This window comes from Triturus cristatus, chromosome 3_2, assembly GCF_964204655.1.
Source record: "Triturus cristatus chromosome 3_2, aTriCri1.1, whole genome shotgun sequence".
NCBI classification, from domain to species: domain Eukaryota; kingdom Metazoa; phylum Chordata; class Amphibia; order Caudata; family Salamandridae; genus Triturus; species Triturus cristatus.
This window is the reverse complement of record NC_140584.1, coordinates 60,407,464-60,431,528: the sequence shown is the minus strand read 5'-3', so window position 1 is coordinate 60,431,528 and position 24,065 is coordinate 60,407,464. Positions and strand designations below refer to the sequence as shown.

The 24,065-nt window shown below is 46.1% G+C and overlaps 1 protein-coding gene across 2 annotated transcripts in view; it reads right to left on the bottom strand.

Moving 5' to 3' along the window:
* ACAD8 (acyl-CoA dehydrogenase family member 8) overlaps positions 1 to 24,065 on the bottom strand; it is a 262,307-nt gene that overhangs the window by 54,929 nt on the left and 183,313 nt on the right. For both annotated transcript variants that reach the window (XM_085647236.1, XM_085647237.1), the window contains exon 6: positions 9,649 to 9,786. In XM_085647236.1, the coding sequence (XP_085503362.1) occupies positions 9,649 to 9,786 (138 nt within the window). The remainder of the gene's footprint in view (positions 1 to 9,648; positions 9,787 to 24,065) is intronic.

The window sequence follows — 24,065 nt, the reverse complement described above, 5'->3', positions numbered from 1 at the left end:
CACTAGCAGCACTGTCTTGAGGCAGAGATCGAGGAAACAAAAGCCCTCTTATGTATGGGATTATTTTACTTTTCCTGAAGGCCAGCTAAAGGTAAATGCACCCTTAGTGACTTGCAAGCTGTGTCAGCGTGTACTTTCAAGAGGTAATCCTGACAGGAAGTATTCCTTTGGGAATCATACCATGATGAGGCACCTCAAGGATGTACACAAAAGGACACATGCTCGACTTTTTGGAGGTAACCCTTCAGAAAGTCAACCAAGCACATCCACAGCAGCTCAGCCTGGACCATCATCTGCAGGGCTGACTCCTTCTTCTGCAGGTCAGGTGAGCCCTTCATCTGTGGGGGGAGCATCTCCTTCTGCTGGCCCTCTGGAAATTAACCCTTGTTTTCTGAGGGTTGATATTCGATGTGCCTCTTGTCATGATCTAATTTGTCATAGGGAGACCAGTGTTTCCCTAGTGAACAACAAAATAGATCAGCACACTTGTCACAGAGACTCCCCCTTTCCATCTAATGCAACTGTGAAATCACCAGAGCAATACGCAATAAATCTCTGCCTATAATTCCTCTCTGCACACAGAGTCATGTTTTCACATTAGTCCCAAAACGAAATTTCTTTGCCAATTTGAAAGCACACTTACTGCTCTTTTTTTTTTTGGGCAAGTGAAAATCACTTTTACAGACTGACACATTATGAAACCACTTTTTTCGATTTTCTTAAATGCACATGTCCAAACTTCTTTTTCAGACCACCTCCATGTGTAACCTGGGTGGCTGCCTACACTCCAGCAAGGGCAACCAGCCTTAGTGATGCTGAATGTATTTGCATTACTGAGTCCAACCTCAAACCCTTAAACTATTCTTTTTTTTTCCAGTACACCTTAATTTATTGTGAAAACATACTCCATATTATTTTACATGTTCCTCACATTTAAATTTCTCCCAAAACAGAAAATGATAAACGCAACTACAACAAAAAGAATTTCCATTTCTATTATTCATTTCTTAAGTTACCACATACATCTCCTCTCAAACTCTAAACTCACCTTTAAAATTAGTTAGTTGTGAAAGAAATGTGACACTCAAACAGCAGATTATCAGAGCCAGGATCTCTGTTGTGTTCACCTCTCTCCTCTCAGCAGAACCAGATAATGGCAAACTTTCCCTCTATTTTTCCACACATATACATGTAAGTTTCAAATCTCAGTGCTTCCCCCTTTTTTTCAAATGTAATCACACATTTCTATTGGTTGAAAACCAACCCTTTTCCAAAAGTACCCTGCCCCCAACTTGACTTCTGCCTAGTACCCTTCCCCCAACTTGACTTCTGCCTGCTACCATAGCAACAGCTCATGGAACACTGCTGTGTGGAGTTAGGTCAGAAGTTCGCCACACAATGTTTCAATTCCACAGAGCAAGAGTGCTTGACTTTTCAAACCTAACAGCAAATCCATAGTACTGTTCTTTGGTAACACATTTTTTTGTACCAATACAAAACATGCTTCTATTAGTTTACACATACAGCCTAGTTTTTATTCTAGAATGGTATGAAACAGCCAATCAGTTCTTTTTGTTTTGAAAAAAATATGTATGCCTCCATTTCCAAACTGTCTTTCTTTTCATATTGCCATTCTACTGAAAGACACCTCCTGAGTGCATCCAGTTCTCCTTTGAAGATGTTCACAGTGTGGATTGTAGGGCACAGCTATGTCTTCTGGAGTGAAAAGTTTGCAGAGAAAACAGATATGGTGAGAGACCTTGCTTTGCCAAATGTAGACATTAAATGGATTGGTCAGAGAGGGTTAAAGTGGCACCAATTGATGCCATTGGTGAAATCCTTCATGCAAATCCAACACCCTGACCTCATAATAGTGCACTGTGGTGGCAATGACCTAGGCACTTTGACTGGGGTAGGTCTGGAAATGCTTATGAAGGACACCTTTGCACAACTGTTTTCACTTTTCCCTAAAACTGCCTTTGTGTTTTCCAACATATGCCAAAGGCAAAAATGGAACTGGTCCAATCATTTCTGTCCGCAGATTGACAAAGCAAGAAAGCACGTCAACAAATCTGTTTCTGCTTTCCTCCGTGACTATGGTATGGGTGCCATTTACCACAACAACTTGCGTTTTGACATGCAAGACATTTATAGAGGAGATGGTGTGCACTTCAATGATAAAGGGAACAGAGTCTTCCTCTTGAACCTTAGACTCTGCATCGGTACTTACTTGTAGGTACCACTAAAAAATCATTTCATAAACACAACGGCTCTTTTTAGAGCCCCCTAATATCTAAACACTTAAATCTGAATTTCATTTATTTTTTTATTTTTTTTTTCTACCGTACGCTTACCGTAAGCTTACCGTACGCGTACCCCGTGATTTTTTAAAAAAATCAATAAATGTTTTCTTTGTACTTTACAGTCCTTCTTTGACCCCCTCACAAATGTAAGGGGGTCTGTAACTCTCCTCATTGCCCCCTTTTCTTGTTTTCACTCTTTTTTTTCGGAGTGAAACACACAAAATGGCGGCCGCCGCTTCCTGGTTTCGGCCGATTCGAATGTTTACTAAGATCTAACAGCCAATCAGAATCGCGCTCGCGCACGCCACCGTACGCGTACCGTAAGCTTACCGTAAGCGTACGGTAAGCGTACCGTAAGCGGGCTCAGATATATATATTGATTTAAAGGCTATTTTCTCAGAATCTACTGAACAGATTTACACCAAACCTACAAAAGGCACTTCCTTGACATAGGGACTACCTCTCTGCCAAATTTCTAGTAATTCTGTTCAGCCGTTCGGGCTGTAGCTCGTTCTAAAGGTCCTATGGAAAAATGCATGGGAAAAACGCGTTTTGGGACCCCCCTTTTATCTCAGCCCCCGCTTGACGTATCCCCCCGAGACTTTCAGGGAAGGAGCGGAGCGTAGCGCCCCACCTATTTTGAAAACTTTGCGAGGATTCGTCGACCGGCGCCAAAGTTATTCAAAATAGAATGTTGCGGATTTCCTATGGAAACGTGGTCCTAACTATAACTACCTACCAGTAGGTAATATATATATATATATATATATATATATATATATATATATTTCACTGAAAAAACCATAGGTTTCACACACGTTATAGTTAGGAATTAGCATTTAAAAAACCTTGCAAATTCACTTGACATGGTCAGTGGCATCACTCATGACATCACTGATGAAATCATCCTTGTGATAGAGTGGCGGTCGCGCGAGTTATAGTTATCTGAACTAACTATAACGGGGGAATTTCATTGGTTTTTTACGAGTGAAATATCCACCTAACTATAACATGTGTGAAACCTATGGTTTTTTAAGTGAATTTGCAAGGTTTTTTAAATGCTAATTCCTAACTATAACGTGTGTGAAACCTATGGTTTTTTCAGTGAATTTGTACGGTTTTTTAAATGCTAATTTATTTCTGTATTTATTATTTTTTTTATATATTTATTTTACAATAAACTACGTATTAAAAATTATTATAATTTTTTTGGGGTTTTTCACCATGCGCGCACCCCCGCGGTTTAAAAAAAAAAAAAAAAGAAAATTCTGCCTTCGGGGTCCTTCAGGGACCCCCTGACAAAGGCTAGGGGGTCAGGAACTCTCTACCCTGCCCCCTTTTCACGTTCGCTACCTTCCTTTTTCACTCTCGCACTCAAAACAAACAAAATGGCGGCCGACACTTCCTGATTTCGACCGATTCGAACGTTGACTAACACGTAACCACCAATCAGAATTACGCTCGTGCACGTTAGGGTGCTCGCACGGTGCGCAGCTATAGATATTTATGTACTTTAACTGCAATTTTCTCAGGAACTACTGAACAGATTGACTCCATATATGCAAAAGGCACATCCCTGACCTGAGGACTACCTCTTTGCCAAATTTCAAGTAATTCTGTTCAGCCGTTCAGGCTGTACCTTCGACTAAAGGTCCTATGGGAAAATGCATGGGGAAAACGCGTTTTGGGACCCCCCTTTTTTCTCGGCCCCTGCTTGACGAATCCCCAAGCAAAGCTAAAAAGCCACCTAATTACAAACAGAATTGCTTTAACTTAAACAAGGGCAAGACCTATTGCATTTTCAATGCTTGTTTACTTGGTTCCATCAAGAAGGCATTCAGATGTATCACACATTTGCCATAAATTCTGAATGGTAGCACTCTAGTTGCTCATTAGATCACTGTAGTAAAGCTACTGCTCACCAGGGAAGTCTGCTGCTGGTATTCAAAGTGCATGTTTCAGTCTGCATGTCAGAATTTTTAATGAAATAGAAGAGGATTTGAGAAGTCCAAATGTGCCCTAATTTTTCTTTCTGCAGCACTAATCATAATTTCTATGGCAAAATGAACCCCCTCATTTTGTTCCTTTGCAAATTAAATGTTTTAAGTGTTACCACTTTATTCCAATCAAGATGGCTTCAGGTGTGCCATATTTCTGTCATAAGTAAGACTGTTAGCGCTCTAGTTGTTATTTAGAAAACTCTGGGACATTTTGTCATTGGGCTATACTTGGGCTACATCTGGTTGATATTCCCCCCTGCAGCGCCCACTGATCCACCCAGCCGTGCTCAGGACACGGCGATGATGACCATGGGGATACAGATGACGAGCCAGGACCTTCCAGGCCGTGGCGTCACGCCATATCACCGCTCTCCTCGGACCCTTAGGCTCCTTCGGGAGTTCGGATATGTTAGACCCAGAACTCTTGATGCATCCACGGTCCTCGGAATGGACGCCTTCTGTTAAGGTGGCCGGTTATGTGGCCAGTAGGATCCGCACGCCAATGGGCACGGAGGCTCGCAGTCTCCCGAGGTCCGAATGCCCTTGCCCCTCCCTTGACGGGAAAGTCGCGCAAACACCTCGACCCGAGAATATCGACTTTTCTTGCAAAATTCAACAAGGATCCCAAGAAGGGGATAGACAGTTCCTGGAGGGCATGCCAGGATAAACTCCTGGACGCCCTTGGACCCATGACTATGATATTAAATATGGCTGAGGATGCCAAGAATTCAGGAGCCCTGATTTCGCCTGAGGCCCTCTCTGGGTGGGCGCAGAGAGCGATAGTATTTTTAGGAAACACAAATTGTGCGCTCTCCACAAAACGCAGGAGGTCATTTCAGATTAAAGTGGACCCTAAGTTGGGAGACTTGGCGGATTCGGAGGCTGGAGCGGTTGCTCAGGGAGGTTTCTTTGGAGAACCATTCATAAAAGAATTAGGAAAGTGTCAATACTTTCACCTCCTTAGATAAGGCCCAATCTTTTATCAAGAAGGTCTTTTCCTCACAGGTTTTCCGTGGGGCCGGTCGAGGAAGGGGCCGCTCGACCGGCCAGGTCCCCATCTCCAACTATTCCAGGGGACAAGGCTCCAGACAAGGGCAGTACCAAACGCAGACACGGTACTCCAACTTTTACCCGTCCCGCGGCAGACGTTCCAGGGGCAGAGGTTTCCACAGCGGGGACAACGCCGCTAATACCGGTAAGTGTTTCTTCCCTTTCCATGGTGAGAGTGGGGGGTTGCTTGGCCCGCTTTCTGAGTGTGTGGAGGTCGCTCACGTCCAACGCTTGGGTCCAGCAGACCGTGAAGGGGTTTCAGATAGATTTGTGCGGCGAACCCAGACAGACCTTCCCGCCCAACCCCATTCGTTTTTCCCGGCCTGAAGCGGTCCCGCTAGACGCGGAAATCTCCACTCTCTCAGACAAAGGTGCTATTAGCCGCACAGTCTTAGATCCTCTTGGGTTCCTCAGCAACATGTGCATGATGGACAAGACAGACGGGGGACAACGTCCGGTTCTCAACCTGCTCGATCTCAACGAATGGCTGGTTTACCACCATTTCAAAATGGAGGGTATTCACCTCCTCCGGGATGTGCTCAGGCCGGCGGATTGGATGGTCCGGTTGGATTTAAAAGATGCTTACTTAGCCATCCCTATTTTCCCTCCTCACAGGAGGTTTCTGTAATTCCTCTGGCACGGTCAGGCGTACCACTTCACCACCCTTCCTTTCAGGCTCGCCTCCGCCCCCTGGTGCTTCACCAAGGTTCTCAAACCAGTGGTGAAGTACCTCAGGGCACGCACCTCATGGTTTACTCGGACCATTTGCTCTTGCTGGCCCAAGATCCGGGAACGCTTCGGGACCAGCTAAAGCCGCAAGTCTGTTAGCGAGCTTAGGCTTTGTCATAAACGCCAAAAAGTTCCTCTTAGTACCAGCTCAGCGTGGCACTTTTTTAGGTTTCGTGGTCGACTCCACGACGGCTACTCTCAGTCTTCCCTCGCAGAAGGTGGAAAAATTCGCCATGAGCTCAGGCGGACTTTGGTCAAGGGCACGGTTCCCCTGCGGCAGATGGCACGCATCGTAGGGTTGTTGTCAGCGTTGATCCAGGCTATCATCCCGGGGCCCCTTCACTATCGGGGCTTGCCGTGGCACAAAGCCAAGCACTTACGAAAAGGGCTCCCTTACTCCCATCCAGTCTCCCTTTCGGGGGAAGCTGTGAAAGAGATTAGTTGGTGGCTCTCCCACATGGAAGCATGGAACGGGAGAGTGATCTTTGGATCCGCCCCAGACCTGATCATATAGTTAGACGCGAGCAGGTCGGGCTGGGGCGCCAGGTGCAGAGACTTCTCCACAGGCAGTTCGAGGTCACCACAAGAACAAGAGCTTCATATCAACTGCTTGGAGCTTTTAGCAGGCTGTTTCGCCGTGCGTTGTTGGACCAAGGAAAGGGTCCAGTCTTGCGTCCTTTTAAAAATGGACGTCTCGGCGGTCAGGTATATAAACCACCTAGGAGGTACTCGTTCAAAGGTGCTTTCGGACCTGGCAGAGAATCTCTGGCAGTTTTGCCTCGACAATCGGATCTCGTTGACGGCTGAGTATCTCCCAGGTTGGGAGAATCTGGTGGCCGACTGGCAGTCGCGCCATTTCAGAGATTCCAGTCGGTGGAAGTTGCATCTGGACGTTTTTTCTCGGGTGCAGGACCTTTGGGGTCCTTTTTCTGTGGATCTTTTTGCTTCCAGGTTGGATCACCGACTGCCTCTTTTCTTCAGCTGGAGGCCGAACTCCCTGGCAGCAGCCACGGATGCGTTCCTGCAAGATTGGACGTAGGAGGAACTGTATGCGTTCCCTCCTTTTGCCATGATCACAAGGGTTTCTGGCCAGATCCGGCAACAACGAGCCGGCATGGTTCTCATCACGCCCATTTGGAGGTCTCAAGTGTGGTTTCCGGTTCTTCTGGAACTTTCTTGGGATTCTCCAATCCCACTCCCCCGCTTTCCAGAGCTTTTCCTCAATCCGGACGGGGTTCCTCATCAGATGGTTCTCGAAGGCTCTCTCCACCTCATGGCGTGGAGGATTACAGGTGACGATGGTCGCTCCTCGGCCTTTCGCAGTTCGCTGAGAGCCTCGTGTTTAGGGCCTGGTCAGATAGTACCGTCAAGCGCTATCGTTCGGCCTGGACAAGATGGTGTCGTTGGTGTGTGCAACGGGGTTGTGATCCCGTGGCCGTCGACGTGGTCCACGTTTTGAATTTTTTTTGCACACCTAGCTCAGCAGGGTCTCGCTTACCGGTCGGTCAACACCTTCCATTCGGCAATCTCAGCAGGGCATTCCCCACTGGATGGCAAACCAGTGGGAGAGCGTCCCTTCATTTGCAGGCTCTTGAGAGGTCTCCGTTTATCGCTTCCACCGGAACCCAGGTACTCGGAGCTCTGGGATGTCAGAGTGCTTACTCTATTTCTTTCATGGCAGCACAACAAATTTCTTTCCCGCAAGGAACTGTCTGTGAAGCTAGCAATGCTTCTTTGTTTGATTTCGTGCCGCAGAGTTTCGTACTTGCGAGCTCTGGACATCACTGGCAGAATTTTCTCTCCATCAGGGGTTTCTTTCACTATTAGTCGCAGGACTAAGACGCATAAACGAACTATTGAGTACCCAGCATTCCCAGACTCTCCTAAACTTTGTGTTGTGCGTTGTCTGAAGGCGTATGAGGAGATGTCTGAGGAACTCCGCCCTCCTGAAGAGCGACAGCTCTTAATTGCGCTTAAAAAACACACACAAGGCAGTTTCATCACCCACTATTGCACGTTGGGTGCGTTGGGTTATGCAGGAGGCAGGCATTAGCATAAGACAATTTGGGGCTCACTCAGCAAGAGGCGCTATGGCCTCGAAAGCCTTTTCACTGGGAGCCCGTTTAGAGGACATTATGAATACAGCAGACTGGTCCTCAGATTCAACTTTTAAGCCGGTCATTGATATGGCCCATTTGGTGGTAAGTAAGCTTTGAAGCAACATAATCCGAAGCCTCTGGTCCTGACATAGAATGAAAAATTTCCTAGCAAACGTAACGGAAAGTTTCAATTCTATTAAGGACTCGGAGGCGAGGATTATCCCACCGCAGATCTCTGCGAGATTCCCTCCGTTGGGAGTAAGTTTGTGCTTTTCGTTTGATATTGATTTCATCTGCAGTATTGTTTTGCTTTTCCCTAATGCAGTATTCTGACATTGATGCTTAAACCTGTTCAGGGTTATGATAGTTTGGCATGTTCTGCTAATTTACAGTTGCTGCATTGTATCCTCTGGTAGCGGACTTGCTTGACCTCCCTGGGCTTAGGTCCTTATGTGTTTTTTGGTTTTTCCAGGAACAGATTCCAGAAAACAGGACACCTGAACTGGATGACGGCGCTTCGTCGGAAAGAAAGAGGATGAGCAGGGCAGCAAGGACAGACTAGGAGAGTGTCCCTGGACTGTGATTGGCCATAATGGACTGAGGGATATGTTGGTCCCTTCTTTGTTTTGTTTTCGACCATTTTTTCCCCAAGGGTGTTTGGGAAGTGTGGTCTAAGTTTAAGTTTTAAAATGGCTACTGTGCAATAAAACATAGAAAGTGATACCATAACCATCGCCTCTGAGTCCTTAATAGAATTTAAACTTTCTGTTACGTTAGCTAGGAAATTTTTCATTGAGGAGGAGGAGACTGTCCAACCATTGGAAAGAAGCATGTGAGAGAATTTGGGCTGCAGGGTGCGACAGCAACTCGTGGGGGCAAGGGCAGGTTGAATTTCACAGGGAAGTTTACATCCCAAAACGCTGAAGCATGAATTCTCAGTAGAGCCGTTCGGTCTAGTTTGGAAGGTACATCCTATAATTGTGCAAGCAGCTGGGTTGTGGTCCTTTAATCCAGTGTCTGGAGAAATGCTTATAATTCTGAGAGGCTGGGCGAGTGCCTTATTCCAGGCAGCTGTGCCTTACCCCATGACATGTTCCACGGAGTTACTTCAGGTGAAGGATATTTGCTTTCTCCTGGCAACTGGATTCAACGTCATTATATGTGGCTGGGGCATGCCAGGGCATGCCCTCTGAATCAAAGTGGTTTAGGGCAGCACCACGTATTCTGGGTGTCTGAGATATATTCCCCCTTGTTTGAGATGAGTGGGAGCATACCTTAGTGAGGCCACCTGTGAATGTGTTCTTTTGAGCCAAATAGCCAGCTGCAATATTTTGGATTGCCTATCTCCAGTCCCATGAGCTATTGAAGCCCCAAGGCTCCATCAGCCTCACCCAGTTAATCATGGTGTTTCATCACTTTAGCAGCAAATCTTTAGTATGGACCCCATTGGTCCCATCAGTCTTGTACCTTTTTCTCTTTCTTGCCAAAGCTCAATCCTGGAGTCCCCTTCTCCACCACTATGCAGGAGATGCCCTTCGCGCCACTTTCACCTGTCCGACACATGACCACATAGACATCCGTATCACCGCCACCACTGATAAACGCCTAGTGAAAAAAAATAAGAGAAAAAAATCAACATTTTAGTGGGCACAGCGTGCACCTACTGATGTAACAGCAATAATCGGGCCTAGCACTATAAAATGTGAAAAGGGCATTACTGCCCGCATGTTCTGATTACACTACAGCCTAATATTGCAATTGTAATCATTATTAATTTGTGGTTCATTTCATGTCACCCCTCAAATGGTCAATGCTGTAATCAAAGCTCAAGAGACACCACTAATGTAAGCGAATATGAATCGTTATGAAGAAGGGTTCATGTATAGCTTGCCACACACTAAAAAGACGAGCCTGACACCATATTTGTGTTTTTTTTTCTTTGAGCATTTAGACGAACGTACGTCTAGCTTTAGGAATCAACAGTGTGTTTCAAAGAGAACATTTTAATGTAGCAGTGTGCGAGAGAAAGGGAGAGAGAGAGAAAGTGAGAAAGGATTATAGAAGATGGTGCTGCATTTCTGCAAGCCCTGCACACTCGATCTAAAAAACACTCCTGTACCTAGATCCTTTAGGGAATGTTATTTAGACAATTTCTTCGGGTTCCAGACACACAGCCTGACCCTCAACCACATCTTGCTCCCGACAACCCACTCTCAGTGTCCACTGGGGGTAGGCTCTTTGGACACACTCTGCATGCACTCTCCTGACACCCAAGTACTTGCTGAGGTCAAGCTAGGAGTATGGCCGACAGGGCATGGCATTTGGCCACACACTGTGCCCATCACTCTCCCCCGGTAGTACATGGCTGGTGGCACAGTCAGGCCTGCGTGCCACTGGCTAGAGATGCTGCAGCATAAAAGCTGCTTTAGGCGTATCTTATAATGTAACTGAACTCCCCCATTATTACACCATGAGCCGAGCATTCTGCATTAACCATTTATAAAGAAAGCAGAGTATGGCCCCTCAGCAATGCACTGGTCTCAGTTTCATTGCCTTCGGTGCCTACTGGGCCAGGTTACATCCGGCACTGACCACCTGGCCTGATCTTTGACCACACCTTTTGTGTATACCCGCTCTCCAGTTCCAACTGATCATGGTTCTCGGGAAACTGTTTTTGTGGTTTTCACTTATCGGCAATACCTGATAAAAAATTCAATAGAAAACTAACTTATCGGTCCCAGTTCTAACTTCCACCTGAGCTAATCAGCACACCTTCCAAGATCAAATGTAGGTGGTAATTTTTAATCTTTCGAGAAGTGCGTGCAAATTCCTCATAGGAGGGTAATGTTATAAAAAACACAAAAAGCAATGTTATGGTTGCACACAATACCTTATGTTACAGGGGACAGGGCATGACAATGTGCACAGTACACAGGGCTTACAAATTCATGGCTAAACTTAGGATTAGGGGCAAGTTTATAGGGTCGACATCTACATTAATGCCATCTCAGCCAATGCTCGCTTTGAAGAAAAAAAGTGAATACTGTCCACGCTCTGTTTGCAAATTCTTTAGCAAAATCTAGCAACATTTTCTGGAGGATAGGAGGAGGCCAGAGGTGGGAGGGTATTTTCTACCCTTCTGGGGATCATTTCTGTCCTCCCTAAGGGGAATGGTTTTATCCACACTGCACTCCACCCATGGCCCCAGGAAAAATGCTCTCCAGAACAACGTCTAAAGACGTGAAGACAATGTGTGGACATTATGTAACAATCTAAGCCAATAGGTCTCACCTTTGGATGAGACAAAGTGAGTGCGGGAGATGGCAGCACATTGGAGACATTACGACAGCAGACTACTTTAAGCCCCAAGTAACTTTCCACAAAATTCCATAACGTTAAGAATAGTAAACCCAGCCAATGGCAACTTAAAAAAAAAAAACAACAGCCAATGGCTGAAGTGGCTCCACTAAATCCCACATTTGGTCTGTATGTATTTATGAGTGTAGGTATTATGTATGTATTGGGAATTTAGCACTGCCAGTAGATCACTACAGCTGTGTTGAAGAGACCTAAAAAACAATCAACTCTCCAGGAAGGACTACATTCCAAAACTCCCCAGTCATGTCCACAGGCCCGGCCCTATAGCCAGAGACTTGTTATTTCTCTTGCCTTCCAGTGCTAAGACATGGTAAGATACATACAAAGAACTGCTCCCTTACTCCCAGGGTGTTCATCAACATTGAGTTACAAAAATGCTCCATAACCTAACACTGGCACAGTATCCAGTATAATATGGCATGGGAGGGTTTCAAAATAAACAGGCTGCCTTCTTCCACTATACCCAAAGTGCTTAGGACTGTGGGCTATACAAATATATCCTAGCGTAGAAGACTGATTGAACTAATATTGGATTGGCCATTTTATCCCCTAAGTCACCCATTGTTGTAATTAAAGGGCTATATAAAGCAATATTGGGCTTCCCCTTATACTCCCTGTTAGACCTGGCACATTGGCGTGAGTCTCCCTTCCATTTTTTCGTTGTGCCTCATAGGTTTTTGTTGGTGTTAGCTGCTCAGGGCACTGTGCCACTGCTGTCAAGTGCCACAGTGCAAGTGCTCCCTATTGTAAATTAATGTATACTTTGTGATTCCATCATTGGTTGGTTTGGTTTACTTGTCAGACCCTAGTACAGTGCACCAGGAGTGCTCAGGGCTTGTAAATCCAAATACTGCTGGTGGGCTTGCAGCACTGGTTGTGCCACCCACAGAAGCAGCCTGTAAACATGTGTCTAAGGTCTGCCATTGCAGAGCCTGTGTGCAGTCTGGTACTGTCATGCTGACTGGGCAAGTGCACCCATTTGCCAGTCCCTAAACCTTCCCTTTTCTTCATATCAGACACCCCTATGGTAGGCCCAAGGGCAGGGTGCATTGTAAGGATAAGGTAGAACATGCCCTGGTGTGTGTGGCATGTTCTAATAGTGAATTACAGCCATTTTCGTTTTTCACTATTGCAAGGCTACCTGTTCTCCATAGGCCAGAATGGGCAGTTTGATTATTGCATTTTATAATCCTAACTGACTCAGGGAACATTGTAGAAATTCGAATTTAGTATGCCTGAACTCACAATGATAAAATACATCTTTTAGTGAAGTTGGTTTTAACATTCTGTGTTTGAAAATGCCACTTTTAGAAAGTAGGCATTTTCTTGTCTAACCATTCAAACCTGCCTCTGCTAGGCTGTGTGTATTCCTTTGTCTGGAGTTTGAGTGACAGGGCTGGGGAATTCCAGGAGACAGGGTGAGGTGTCCCAGTGGTGAATAGAGAGATCTACATCCAGATGGGTGGGAGGAGTTGCACCTGGGACCTGAATAGGGCTGTGCCTGCCTTTCACAATGCTGGGTCCACCTCCTGGGGAGCGGCTGATGTCTCTGCCCTGCACAGTGAATGAAGAGAAGGAATCCTGTCAACAGAGTGCTCCAGAGCTGTACTTGCCTTCCACAACGCTGGCTCCACATCCTGTGGGGCGTCTAATGTTTCTGCCCTGCACTGTGAAAGGAAAGGAGAAGTCTGGTAAACAGAGTGCTCTGGAACTGGTTTGGACTGGGCAAAGGCCCCTCTGCCTTCAGAGGACAAAGGATTTCTGGGTATAAATATTGGGACCCTGATCCCAAGAATTTAGATCACTTTGGGAAAACAAGAAGAACCTCTGCTGAGGGAGGAACTAGAAGAAGCTGAGGAGGAAACTATCCCTGAAACTGGGGGATTGGCCTGCAGTGGTTGCCTTACTGCCAAAGAGAGGAGAAAGGAACTTTGTGTGTACTTTTGCTCAACTTGTGAAGGATCTCCAAGGGCTTGGAAAAGAGCTTGCCTCCTGCTGAAGTCTCAGGAAAAACAGACTTCACCCCCCAGCTCCCCAGAGTTCTTTGGAAGTGCCTGCTGCTGTTGTTGGGCCTTCTGAGGGACTGCGTGTCGCAAGGAGCTGGAAGCGCGACTCAAGAAGGAGAAGCGTGCTGCCGTCGGAGCTGTTGTCGTCGCATCTCGTAAAGTGTGTGGCTGCTGCAGCATCGCATCGATCTGAAGCGTCTAGCAACATCCAGGAAGTGTCTCGCAACGCCGAAGAAGCGTGTCGCCATCGTAGCTGACGCATTGCACCGCATCAAGAGAAGAGGCTCGCATCGAGGAAGAAGCGTGTCGCCATCGCAGCCATCGTAGTTGTCGCATTGCACCGCATCAAGAAAAACGCCTCGCATCCACGGAGAAGCGGGCCGCCGTCGGAGCTGCTGTCGTCGCATCGCGTAAAGTGTGTCGCCGCTGCAGCATCGAGTCTTCTAGCAACATCGGAGAAGCGTATCGCATCTGGAAGATCTTCACGTCTTTATTTCTTTGCACCAAAATCTTAATCGCATCAACATCGTTGCAACACTTTCGTTGCCCTGCGTGTCGCATCTAAAAGGTACATTGACTTAAAGTGTCACATCTAGGAACTTAAGAGAACTAAGCAAAATCCTACCATCTAAATTAACAGTATTGTGTGTTTTTGTCGTTTAATGGTCTTGTGGTAAATCTATATAAAGAATACTTATTTTTAATATAAAAACCATTTGTAGTGCTGTTACTTGGTTACTGTATGTGTTCACAAATGCTTTACACACTGCCTCTGAGATAAGCCTGTCTGCTTGTGCCAAGCTACCAAGGGGGTGAGCAGGGGTTATTTTAGGAGTGTACCCCCTTACCCTGACTAGAGGAGGAGGTCCCTATTTGTCACAAGTGCATGCCTGTGCCAACTAGAGACCCCCAAGTCTAACACTCCCTTATTAGCGTCCATGCAGCTTAAATTGCTCAGTGATAGACAGCAATAGCAACACAAAGAAGCAGACAATCGTACACAGGCCTACATGGAGACACACACATGTTTACACAACTGTAAACTCCTTTGTACCAAAATGCTCATACTCATTCACACAAGCTCACACAAGTACAATTGATGAGCAGACATTAAAGCGCATAAGGATGGAAATGCCTATTCACTCTGAATTCTATATGCTTTATCAACTTGTGACTGGGCATTCGGTAGTATAGTGAATGTGGTTGCGTGTGCATAGGAGTAAGCTGAAGTAGGAGAACGTAGGAGTAGGTATGAGTAAGTAGGATTTGGTAGGCAAAGGATTTTGTTGGAGTAAGAGAAAGAATAAGTAGGAGTAGGTGAGCATAAGTAAGACTAGATAGGAGTAAGCAAAAGAAAGAATAGGAATAAGTAAAAGAAGGGTTAAGGAAGAATAGAAGTAGTGCGTTTAGGAGAAACAGCAGGATTACGTTTAGGGTTAGTTAGGTGCAGGAGCAACAAGGGTTAGGTAGGAGCAAGAAGGACTAGGTAGTAAAATAATCAGCAAGTAAGAGAAAGAATACCAGCAGAATTAGGCAATAGTGGGTAAAAAAAAGTAGAGATAGGGGAAAGTAAGATAAGGCATAACTAGGAGTAAACAGACAAGCATTTGCAATGCAATAGGTCTTGCATTTGTTGAAGTTCGAGATGTTGGCGTTCAAAATGACAATGTTTTTTTACTTTTGGCTTGTTATACCAATGACAATAATGCTATGCAAATATAAATACTCCACTGCAAATAAAAATTTAAAAAACAACAGTAAAAACATTGTCATTTTCAACGCCAACAGCTCAAACTTTAACAAATGCTGAAGTAATGTATTTGTACCAATGTGAGCACAGTAACAAATACTTCACTCAGCTAAGTATATAACATGCAATGCAGTAAACAGACACTGACAAAAGGTGGAGAGGACACCGGCAGGCACTGCAGCAGCTGATAACAACAGCGACAGCGGAGAGGACACTGGCAGACACTGCAGCAGCAGACAACAACAGGGACAGCAGTGTGGACACCGGCATGCACTACAGCGGCTTCAGCAGAGGCGCAGATGGGCACAACAACAGCACCAGGTATTGCATTAATAATAGTAATAGCCAAGGCAACCGAAACTATGTCAAATACTGGCATCACACCATACACTGTAGTTAGTAAACTGCTATTCACAAGTTGCCCTCCACAATCCCACTACTGAGGGAACTTGCAGCATCTCTGAGAGTTGGGGGACGTGCGTTTCTTCTGCACAGGTCTTTTGATAATGCGCCCGCTGCTTTCTAGGGCCTCCTGCAGAGTGGCGGCCGAGGATGGGACCGAGGGTAGTGTGGGGGCCGGTATGGCTGGGAACACCAAGGCGTGGGGAACCGACAAAACTAGTACTACAGTGAGCACTTCAATCCGCATTCAATGAGTGCCCAAATTGTCAAAGAGGAAACACGCCGGAAAAGCAATGACTTATTTTGGGCAACAGGTACTGAAACTACAAGCGAGTAGTCTATGTTCACTCTAGTTAGTCTGGCAGCCACCTTGAATTGGGGAGATATATGCACTCTACGTGTGGATGTCTCTGCAGACTTCAATGCAAGAGCAGGGAATTTTACAAAAAGGCAGTCAAACTTTAACAAATGCTGAAGCGCAGGGGTGAAGGGTTACTTGGGAAATGAAAGTGAAAGTGTGCATAGTGAAGCTTCTATCTTATCGCTAGGGGACTGCAGAATACACATACAGAGTTTGACGAGCGATGCCGAAGAAAAGAAAGGTGCGGCTCACCAAACTCTAATTGTTCAATATTTTAGGCTTTTAGTAAGCAACACAGCATGCCGGTTGTGCCACGCTGATTTCTAAAAGCATAAAATATTTAAAATAGAGTTTGCCGAACCGTGCCTTTTGCTGAGATGGGGCGAGGCGCGCACTTTAAAAATAAAAGAGCACTGCCGCCATTGGCTGCTTACGGAGACAAAACGAAAGGCACATGGCCGCTATTGCTAAAGTGTGCTGCACTGCCCCACAAAAATAAACAATTAAGCACGAACAGAGCCCCCTTTACACGGTGCAGGAGTAAAGTATCCTGATACACATAGCCTGTTAGATGGCGCAGGAGTAAAGTATCCTAAGTAACAGAACCTGTCTAGGCGGTGCGGGAGTAAAGTCAGTCAAATTTGTCAAGTAAGTCCACGTTATTTTGTTACCGGCAAGCGTGATAAAGCCACAAGCGGAATAAAATGACAAACATCAAATGCTCCCCTTACTGTTTTCAGAAAGAAATCCATCTGCAGCATATATGGGGGGCTCACGCACCTGAAGCCTGTGTAATGAAAGACAAGTGGTGCGCGCGCACGCGCGCCACAGCAAGACATGTGGTTTCAATTATCGCGCCCGTGTCTGGGCACGATAATTGAAACCACATGCGTGTGCGACTCCTAGGTCTGTTTTCAAACCCCCTACATCAGGTCTCTGTCTGCGCGAGCAGGGCTGCGCACTGCAACGCTAGGCGCGAGACCTAATAACAAGGGTATGGGCTTGTGTAAGAGCAGGAGTTAGTGTAGGGGAAAAGTGGGAGTAAGAGGAGGAATGAGAAAGAGTAAATTACAAGCAAACAGGATTACAAAGGAGTCAATTGAAGTATGATTAGGAGTGGGTAGAAGTAAGAGTAGGAAGGAGTAGGAGTAAGATTGAAAGTAAACTGGATCCATAAACTCGTAAGCAGGTAGGTGGGTGGCGTCCTATGGTTCTGAACTGACGTTGCTCTGCTCCAGAAGTGAAGAATGGGACTGCATATAAGTTCCTTTCTTTCCACACCTTCAGATGCATATCCGGAGCTGCAGTACTTTCCTCTTTGACAAGATTGTTCACAAAAATGCTTTCTTTAACCAGTGTGAAACAGAATTTACCTCCCAAAACGACTATCTTGTAGGGACTGCCAAAAACCAATGTCTGTGACCGACCAGCACAAGGTATGCCTTTGGTGCCTGGGGTCAGAACAAGACACCAGGGCCTATGAAATCTTGGAGTCTGGTTTGACTCCACTTTATCCTTCTCTGTACAGATCTCAGCTCTCACAGGCTCCTTTTTCTGGATTTTAAAAGTGCTGAAAAAATCCTAGGACTCAGCCAGACAATGCGAGAAAGACAGTGGTACAGGCGCTTGTAACATCCAGACGTGATCATTGCAATGTGCTCTATCTGGGGGCACCAAAGAGGAGCATTCATATGCTCCAACGGGTGCAAAAAGTAGCAGCTCGGATGCTTTTAAACATTTCTAGACTCTCTCCAACAGGTAGCGCTTTGGAGACTCTCCACTGGCTCCCTGTTGAGGAGAGGATCTCCTTCAAAGCCCTATGCTATGTCCACAAAATACTGAGGGCAAGGGCCCGAAATATCTCCGCCCCATGATACACTCCTACCAACCTAACCCATGCGCAGCCTGAGATCTGCTGGAACTGGTCTGCATTCCTAAATTCAATAGGAAACGTTTCGGAGGTAGTTCTTTTAGGTACCTGGCAGCCAAGAGCTGGAATGATCTACCCATGTACCTAAGACAGGAGACATCAGAAGCAGCTTTCAGGAAGCAACTTAAAACGTGGAAAAAAATCTCGCTCCCTAGAGTGTTACTGTTAACTTGTGCTCATTCATGATCTCAGCCCCGAATGGAATTCATCTGGAGTAATCATTGCGCTTTATAAACTGCAATAACATGACTGCGCCCAGATGAAGCCAAAGGCCATACTGGACTGTGAAGCAAAACTGTACGTTGCCAATCATCAGAAGTCTCCACGCCATGACTGGTCAAAGTCGTAATTAAGGTCCTGTTTCCCAAATTAATTTGTGCAGCAGATACTCCTGACGGTCAAAGTCTTGCGTATGTCGAAGCAAAGCACAAGAAGTGTAAGTGGAAATCGACTCTTGAACCTGCTTTGGGTTCTGCACCGGCTTCAGTGCGGACTTCAGTTCTGAGACCACTCCCTCAGCAAGTTTCTTTGACAGCGACACCATGGCAGAAACCCTCCCAGAGGTGGAGGAGCATCCACCACCTATAGTAGTTTCCGACTCCAAGTTGACCTTATCTCTACCTTAACGAAAGCTGTGTTCTGATCCTAATTGAGAGCAGCCAGTAGCCAACCCTTCTGACTCTGGCACATTGTCTTTACCATGCGACAGAGGTCACATTACACCAGCTTTTTTGTTCGGATTCAGACAATAACGACAACTATGATGAAGGAAACAAGTTCGTCCCACAATAGGGGGAGAACAATTGGTAGGGGAAAACTACAGGATGCCAGTGGTCTAGACACATCCCGAGACACTGCACTCGACTTTCCCCCTAGTCCTGTCACAGTGGGAAGTGCTTTTTTTGCCATCGTCATGCAAAGGGTTGTGGGGAGTCCTTTGACCTGCAGCACCCTACCATGGAAATAAAGACCAATATCCTCATGGACGTTCTCTTTCCTGACCAGGTATCTACTGAATCTCTGCTGTCATTTAACAAAATCTTTACAGATACACTTTTGGGCACTTGGGCAAAACCATGTTTTGGGCTCATAGTTAAAAGTAGACAGGTACCTCTTCGCCAGAGACCAGCACTGGATGACCCAGCATTCCGGACTCAACACCAGCAAAGTAAAACCAAAAGCCTTTCCCATCACCCCTCCTGATCGCAAACCCAAATGCATATAGGCTTTTGGCAAGCACATGTTCTCTTCTACTAGCCTTGCCCCACATTCTGTCCACACCAGCTGCCTCCTGAGTCGCTACACCCATGCACTGTAGAATACAGTTGGCCATTTCCTACCAGCAGTGCTGGACAACTTAAGGTGTCTTTAGCCCAAACCATCCAGGATGGTTCAGATGCAGCTAAATATGTTATTTGGTCTGGCCTGAACCGAACAGATTGCTTGGGACAGGCAATCGCAAGAGTGTGGTGCTTCAATGCGTCATCTGGGCAAGGGCCATAGGCTTCTAAGGCATCCTTGATGGACATGCCATTTAATGGCTCTCGCCTCTTCGGTGAGAAAGCAGACTCTGCCCTGGGACAATTGAAATAAAGTTGTAACACAGCATTTCTTGGTGTATCCATATCAGGCACTTTCTCCAACAGTTCTGCCTCTTTTGAGGATATGTCAGAGGTTTTCAATATCGCCAGCACCAGAACCCGCCATCGTCACAACTAACTCAGCCGTTTCATAAATGATGATGCAGCTTCCAGAGACAACGCTCAGGGTATCGGGGACAACATGAAGGTCAGACTCCCTCCCCACACCCCATCTGCAAACACAACTGTGAAAGCAATTTATTGTGTCATTTTCAACACATACCCACCTCACAGGTGGTAATATCCTATATTTTCTCCAAGTGTGTTGAGGCATCACTTTCGACAAATGGGTCCTTTAAATTGTCTAATGGGCCCTTCTATTTCTTTTGACCCCACCACATATTTCACTCCCATCTGCACAGCTGATGGAGGACCACATGTTACTTTTGCAGCATTAAGGGCCTCATGTAGGTAGCATACCAGTTACCACTTCTAAAATACCGAACGATACCGAATCGGTATTTTAGAAGTGGTAACTGGTATGTAGGTAATGAGTCGGTATTTTTTACCGAATCGTTACTAGTCGGTAATTACCGAATCGGTATTTACCGATTCGGTAATGAGGCATACCTTCCCATTGATGGGAAGGTATGCCTCATTACCGAATCGGTAAATACCGATTCGGTAATGGGGGGAACACATACAAGGGTGGCAGAGTGTCACATTGACACCCTGTTGCACCCCTGATTCGGCCATGTGTGCACATGTGGCACACATACATGCCCTAAGGGCATGTATGTATGCCACATTGCACACTGCTACGCGCGTAAAAATGCATTTACACATACATTCATTATTTACCACCAACTATAAGTTGGTGGTAAATACCGACTCTTAAACACACACACACACACTCCCCCTACATCTCGATTTTGCTTTCGGAATTTACCGAATCGGTAAAATTACCGATTCGGAAAAGTTACCGATTCGGTAACATTACCGATTCGGTATTATTACCGAATCGGTAATTTTACCGATTCGGTAAATTCCGAAAGCAAAGTTTGTCCCCCTACATACCAATGGCCAAAATACCGGTCGGTAACGGTATAATTACCGAAAATCGGCCGTTACCGACCGGTATTTGGCTACCTACATGAGGCCCTAAGTGCTGTCCATTTTGGACAAATGAGTCATAGAGAAGATTCTAGCCTCGAAGCATCAACTGGCTTTTACTCCTTCTACTTCAATGTGCGATGGACTGAGGCAGTCTTCATATTTTAGATCTTGGCCCTCTAAATGCCTTTCTGCAGATGGACAAATTCAAGATGCTCAACCTGGACCGGGTTTTGTCTGCCATGGATTCTGGAGAGTGTATCATTGCTTTGAACTTGCTGGATGCTTATTTCCAAATTACTGTCCTGCAAGCCCACAGGTTTTATCTGTGGTTCAAGATTGACCAAGAGCGTTTTCAGTTTACACTGCTCCCTTCTGGCCTTACCATTGCCCCAGGGTTTTTACGAAAGTGAGGATGGTGGTCGCCGAGCACATTCGATGGTCAGGTGTGCCAGTCTTGAAGGCGGGCTTTCAACAGGCAGTCACAGACCACCTCCAGATGATGGCAAACCTTCAAACGTCATTGGAGTACACTATCAACGTGACTCCTTTGCAGATGCTCCCCGTTTATCATGGCCATCCTAGATACTGAGCAGTTTTGTGCCTTCTGCGATTGAGTAAATGGTGGACTTTTCTCCTTACACCCACCCAGAGCTGACAATGGTCACAGATTCCTCTCTACTTGGCCAGGGAGGCCATTTGGGAGAGGTTGAGATCAGAGGAGTCTGGTCTTCAGTGAAAAAGCCTACTCCACATCAGTTTCTTGGAAGTTACAGGTGGACCCACATGGCATTAAAGGCCGTCCTACCAACTATCAAAGGGAGTTTAATACAGGTCCTCATGGGCAACACACCCGTGATGTGGTACCGGAAGGAGGAGGGCAGAGGGGGGTCTTTGTCCCTGTGCCAGTAGTCTATTGCAACTGGAAGTAGCTGACTCATCGGGAAATTCACTGGTCATTGAGGACCTGGCTGGAACTCTAAACACCAGGGTAGACAAGCAGAGACGTCTATGCCTAGGGAATCACAAATGACAGTTATAGGCGGAGGTGGTGCAGGGCATTTTCCAGCAATGGGGAGAAACTTGGCTTTAATTTTTTTAACTGCCGAGTATGCACAATGTCTGCGTTTTTGGGCGCTAGAGTTCCCAAGGTAACTCTCTCTGTGAGACTCATTCTATCTAGAGTTGAGCTCTGGATTCCTGCATTCCTTCCTACCTACCAAGTTAATGGTGACAGACAAGCCTGAACTCTAACCTGACATGTGAAGAAGCACCGCACATGGGAAGGAAGTCTGTTGTGTATTCGGGATGAGCCAGCACGGATGCGACTCCAGTTTCCAGGGTGGATTCTTTTAGATCTTTTCATATAGACTTGTGTTAGCTGTGCTATATACTGCCTATCTGCAGGCCCGGAGAACTAGACAAAGTGCTGGTAGAGGGAAGTTGACTGAGGTAACTAAAGTCCCAGATAACCTTTCATTTATCACCTATCAGAGGAACAGGAGTGGGGGGTGAGCAAAGGGGAAGAGATGGTTGGGGATAAAAAAAACAAGCTGCGTGGCGGTAAACAGCACACGCAGGACAGAGCTACACATGAACGTTGGAGCAGCACAACTGGAGAACAGCAACATTGAAAATAGGGGGAGAAGCGCAAGAGGATGAAAGCAACACGGGCTCGGGAGGGGAAGCACACAAGGGAGGGAGCGAGCAACAACAACGAGTGGGACAATGGGTGAGACAAGAAGCACAAGCAGTAAGGGACACCCCAAGAGGCAGGGGCAGAAACATACTAGGAAGACAGCAGCATGAGGGAAAGGGAGCAGCACCTGAGGGAAGGGCAACAGAGCATAAGAGAGAAGCAGACAAGGTGAAGAGCTGAAATAAAAAATACTCTCCTGGAGTGATAGACCAAAAAGAAAAAAAATAGTAGTTCCCTAAAAGTGGGCAGTGGAAGTATACAAGTCAGCCAATCTAAAGGATGGTAAAGAGGCTATTCTCCAGGTGAAGGAAAAACACAAAAATAGGAAAACAAGTAATTGAATAAGAAGTGAGCAAATGAAAGTGACAATAAAACCAATTAATGGAAAGCTATGGCCTGGCTGTAAGCCCAATGTAAATTCTTGGTAAACCCAGAAACGGGTTTTCACAACCACACAGCCTGCACTCTCTACAAGTTGAGACCTAAAAATCTTTTCCTATGGACTTACACATTGATCCATAACTGCAGATATGCTATAGCTAGATGCCGCCAAAATATATACTTTAAATTTAGTCAAAAAAACTAAAGGTAAAAAGAAGTTAAGACTGATGAAGGTGTATTAGTGACTCAATACAAGATCTACAAAGACACCTACCTTAACCGATTCTATGTCAGGACCGGAGGCTTCGGATTATGCTTATCCAAAAACAACAGCAGCCAGAGAGATTTGTGAATGTCAAAGTAAAAACCATACAAAAAACTACAACTCCCTACAACCAGGGAGATAACCTAGTAATTAGTCCATCAACTATCTCCGTGACACCGTCTCAAAGTCCTCTGTCAGCTCTCTCTCCTCCTCTTTCTTCGCTGCTGCGCAGCCAGTTAAGTGCTCTTGTTTATTTCCGGTATTAACGAGTGATTATTTGTATATATTTCAGGTTAATTACGCGTTTCCGTTGTATTTGTGGGCTCTCAGTGACATTTCCTAACACGTTGTCAGGTTTGATCAATTTCAGAGCCCTCTCCGGCCGCGGGAGCGTTCTCGCTCCTTACGCGGCCGGCTCCCCTGTTGTTGCGGCATTGTTATGCGCCGCTAGGGGCGCTTGACCGCCTTGTCGTTCTCGCGTCGCGTCTCCTCAGAGGAGGAGCGAGAAGCGAGACCAACGGTCACGGCCATCCCCTGCTGCCTCACCTTGACGTCCGCATCGCGGATTGTATGCTTTCCCCGCATTCATTAATTACCACGCCCCAGTGGGGGTCTGTATTGCGGATTTATCCACGTTGAACGCGCTTAATACCCAGCGCTGTAAGCACCTGCTAAACACCACGCATCTCGCGGAGGGTGTTATTTTTAGATTCTGGGCATTTTTCTCCAAATTTATTTGGCTTAAATAAATATTCACAACGCGGTAGGGAGGCAGCCACCCGGTCAGGTTCTTTCTGAGGGTTTTTTTCCGCGTTGAGGGTCTGGTGCAGCCCTATTGTAACCCTCTGGGCTACCCTATCTTGCAGCCTTTGGACTGCGCTTAATCCTTTATCCTGCTAAGTTTGTAAGGGTTACGTACTTACCTTTAGAGCATGGCCACTCAGTCTGAATACTATGAAGAGGAGGTGCAGGAATACTTACCTTATAGCGACGACTTCTTTGACGCGGTTGATGATTCA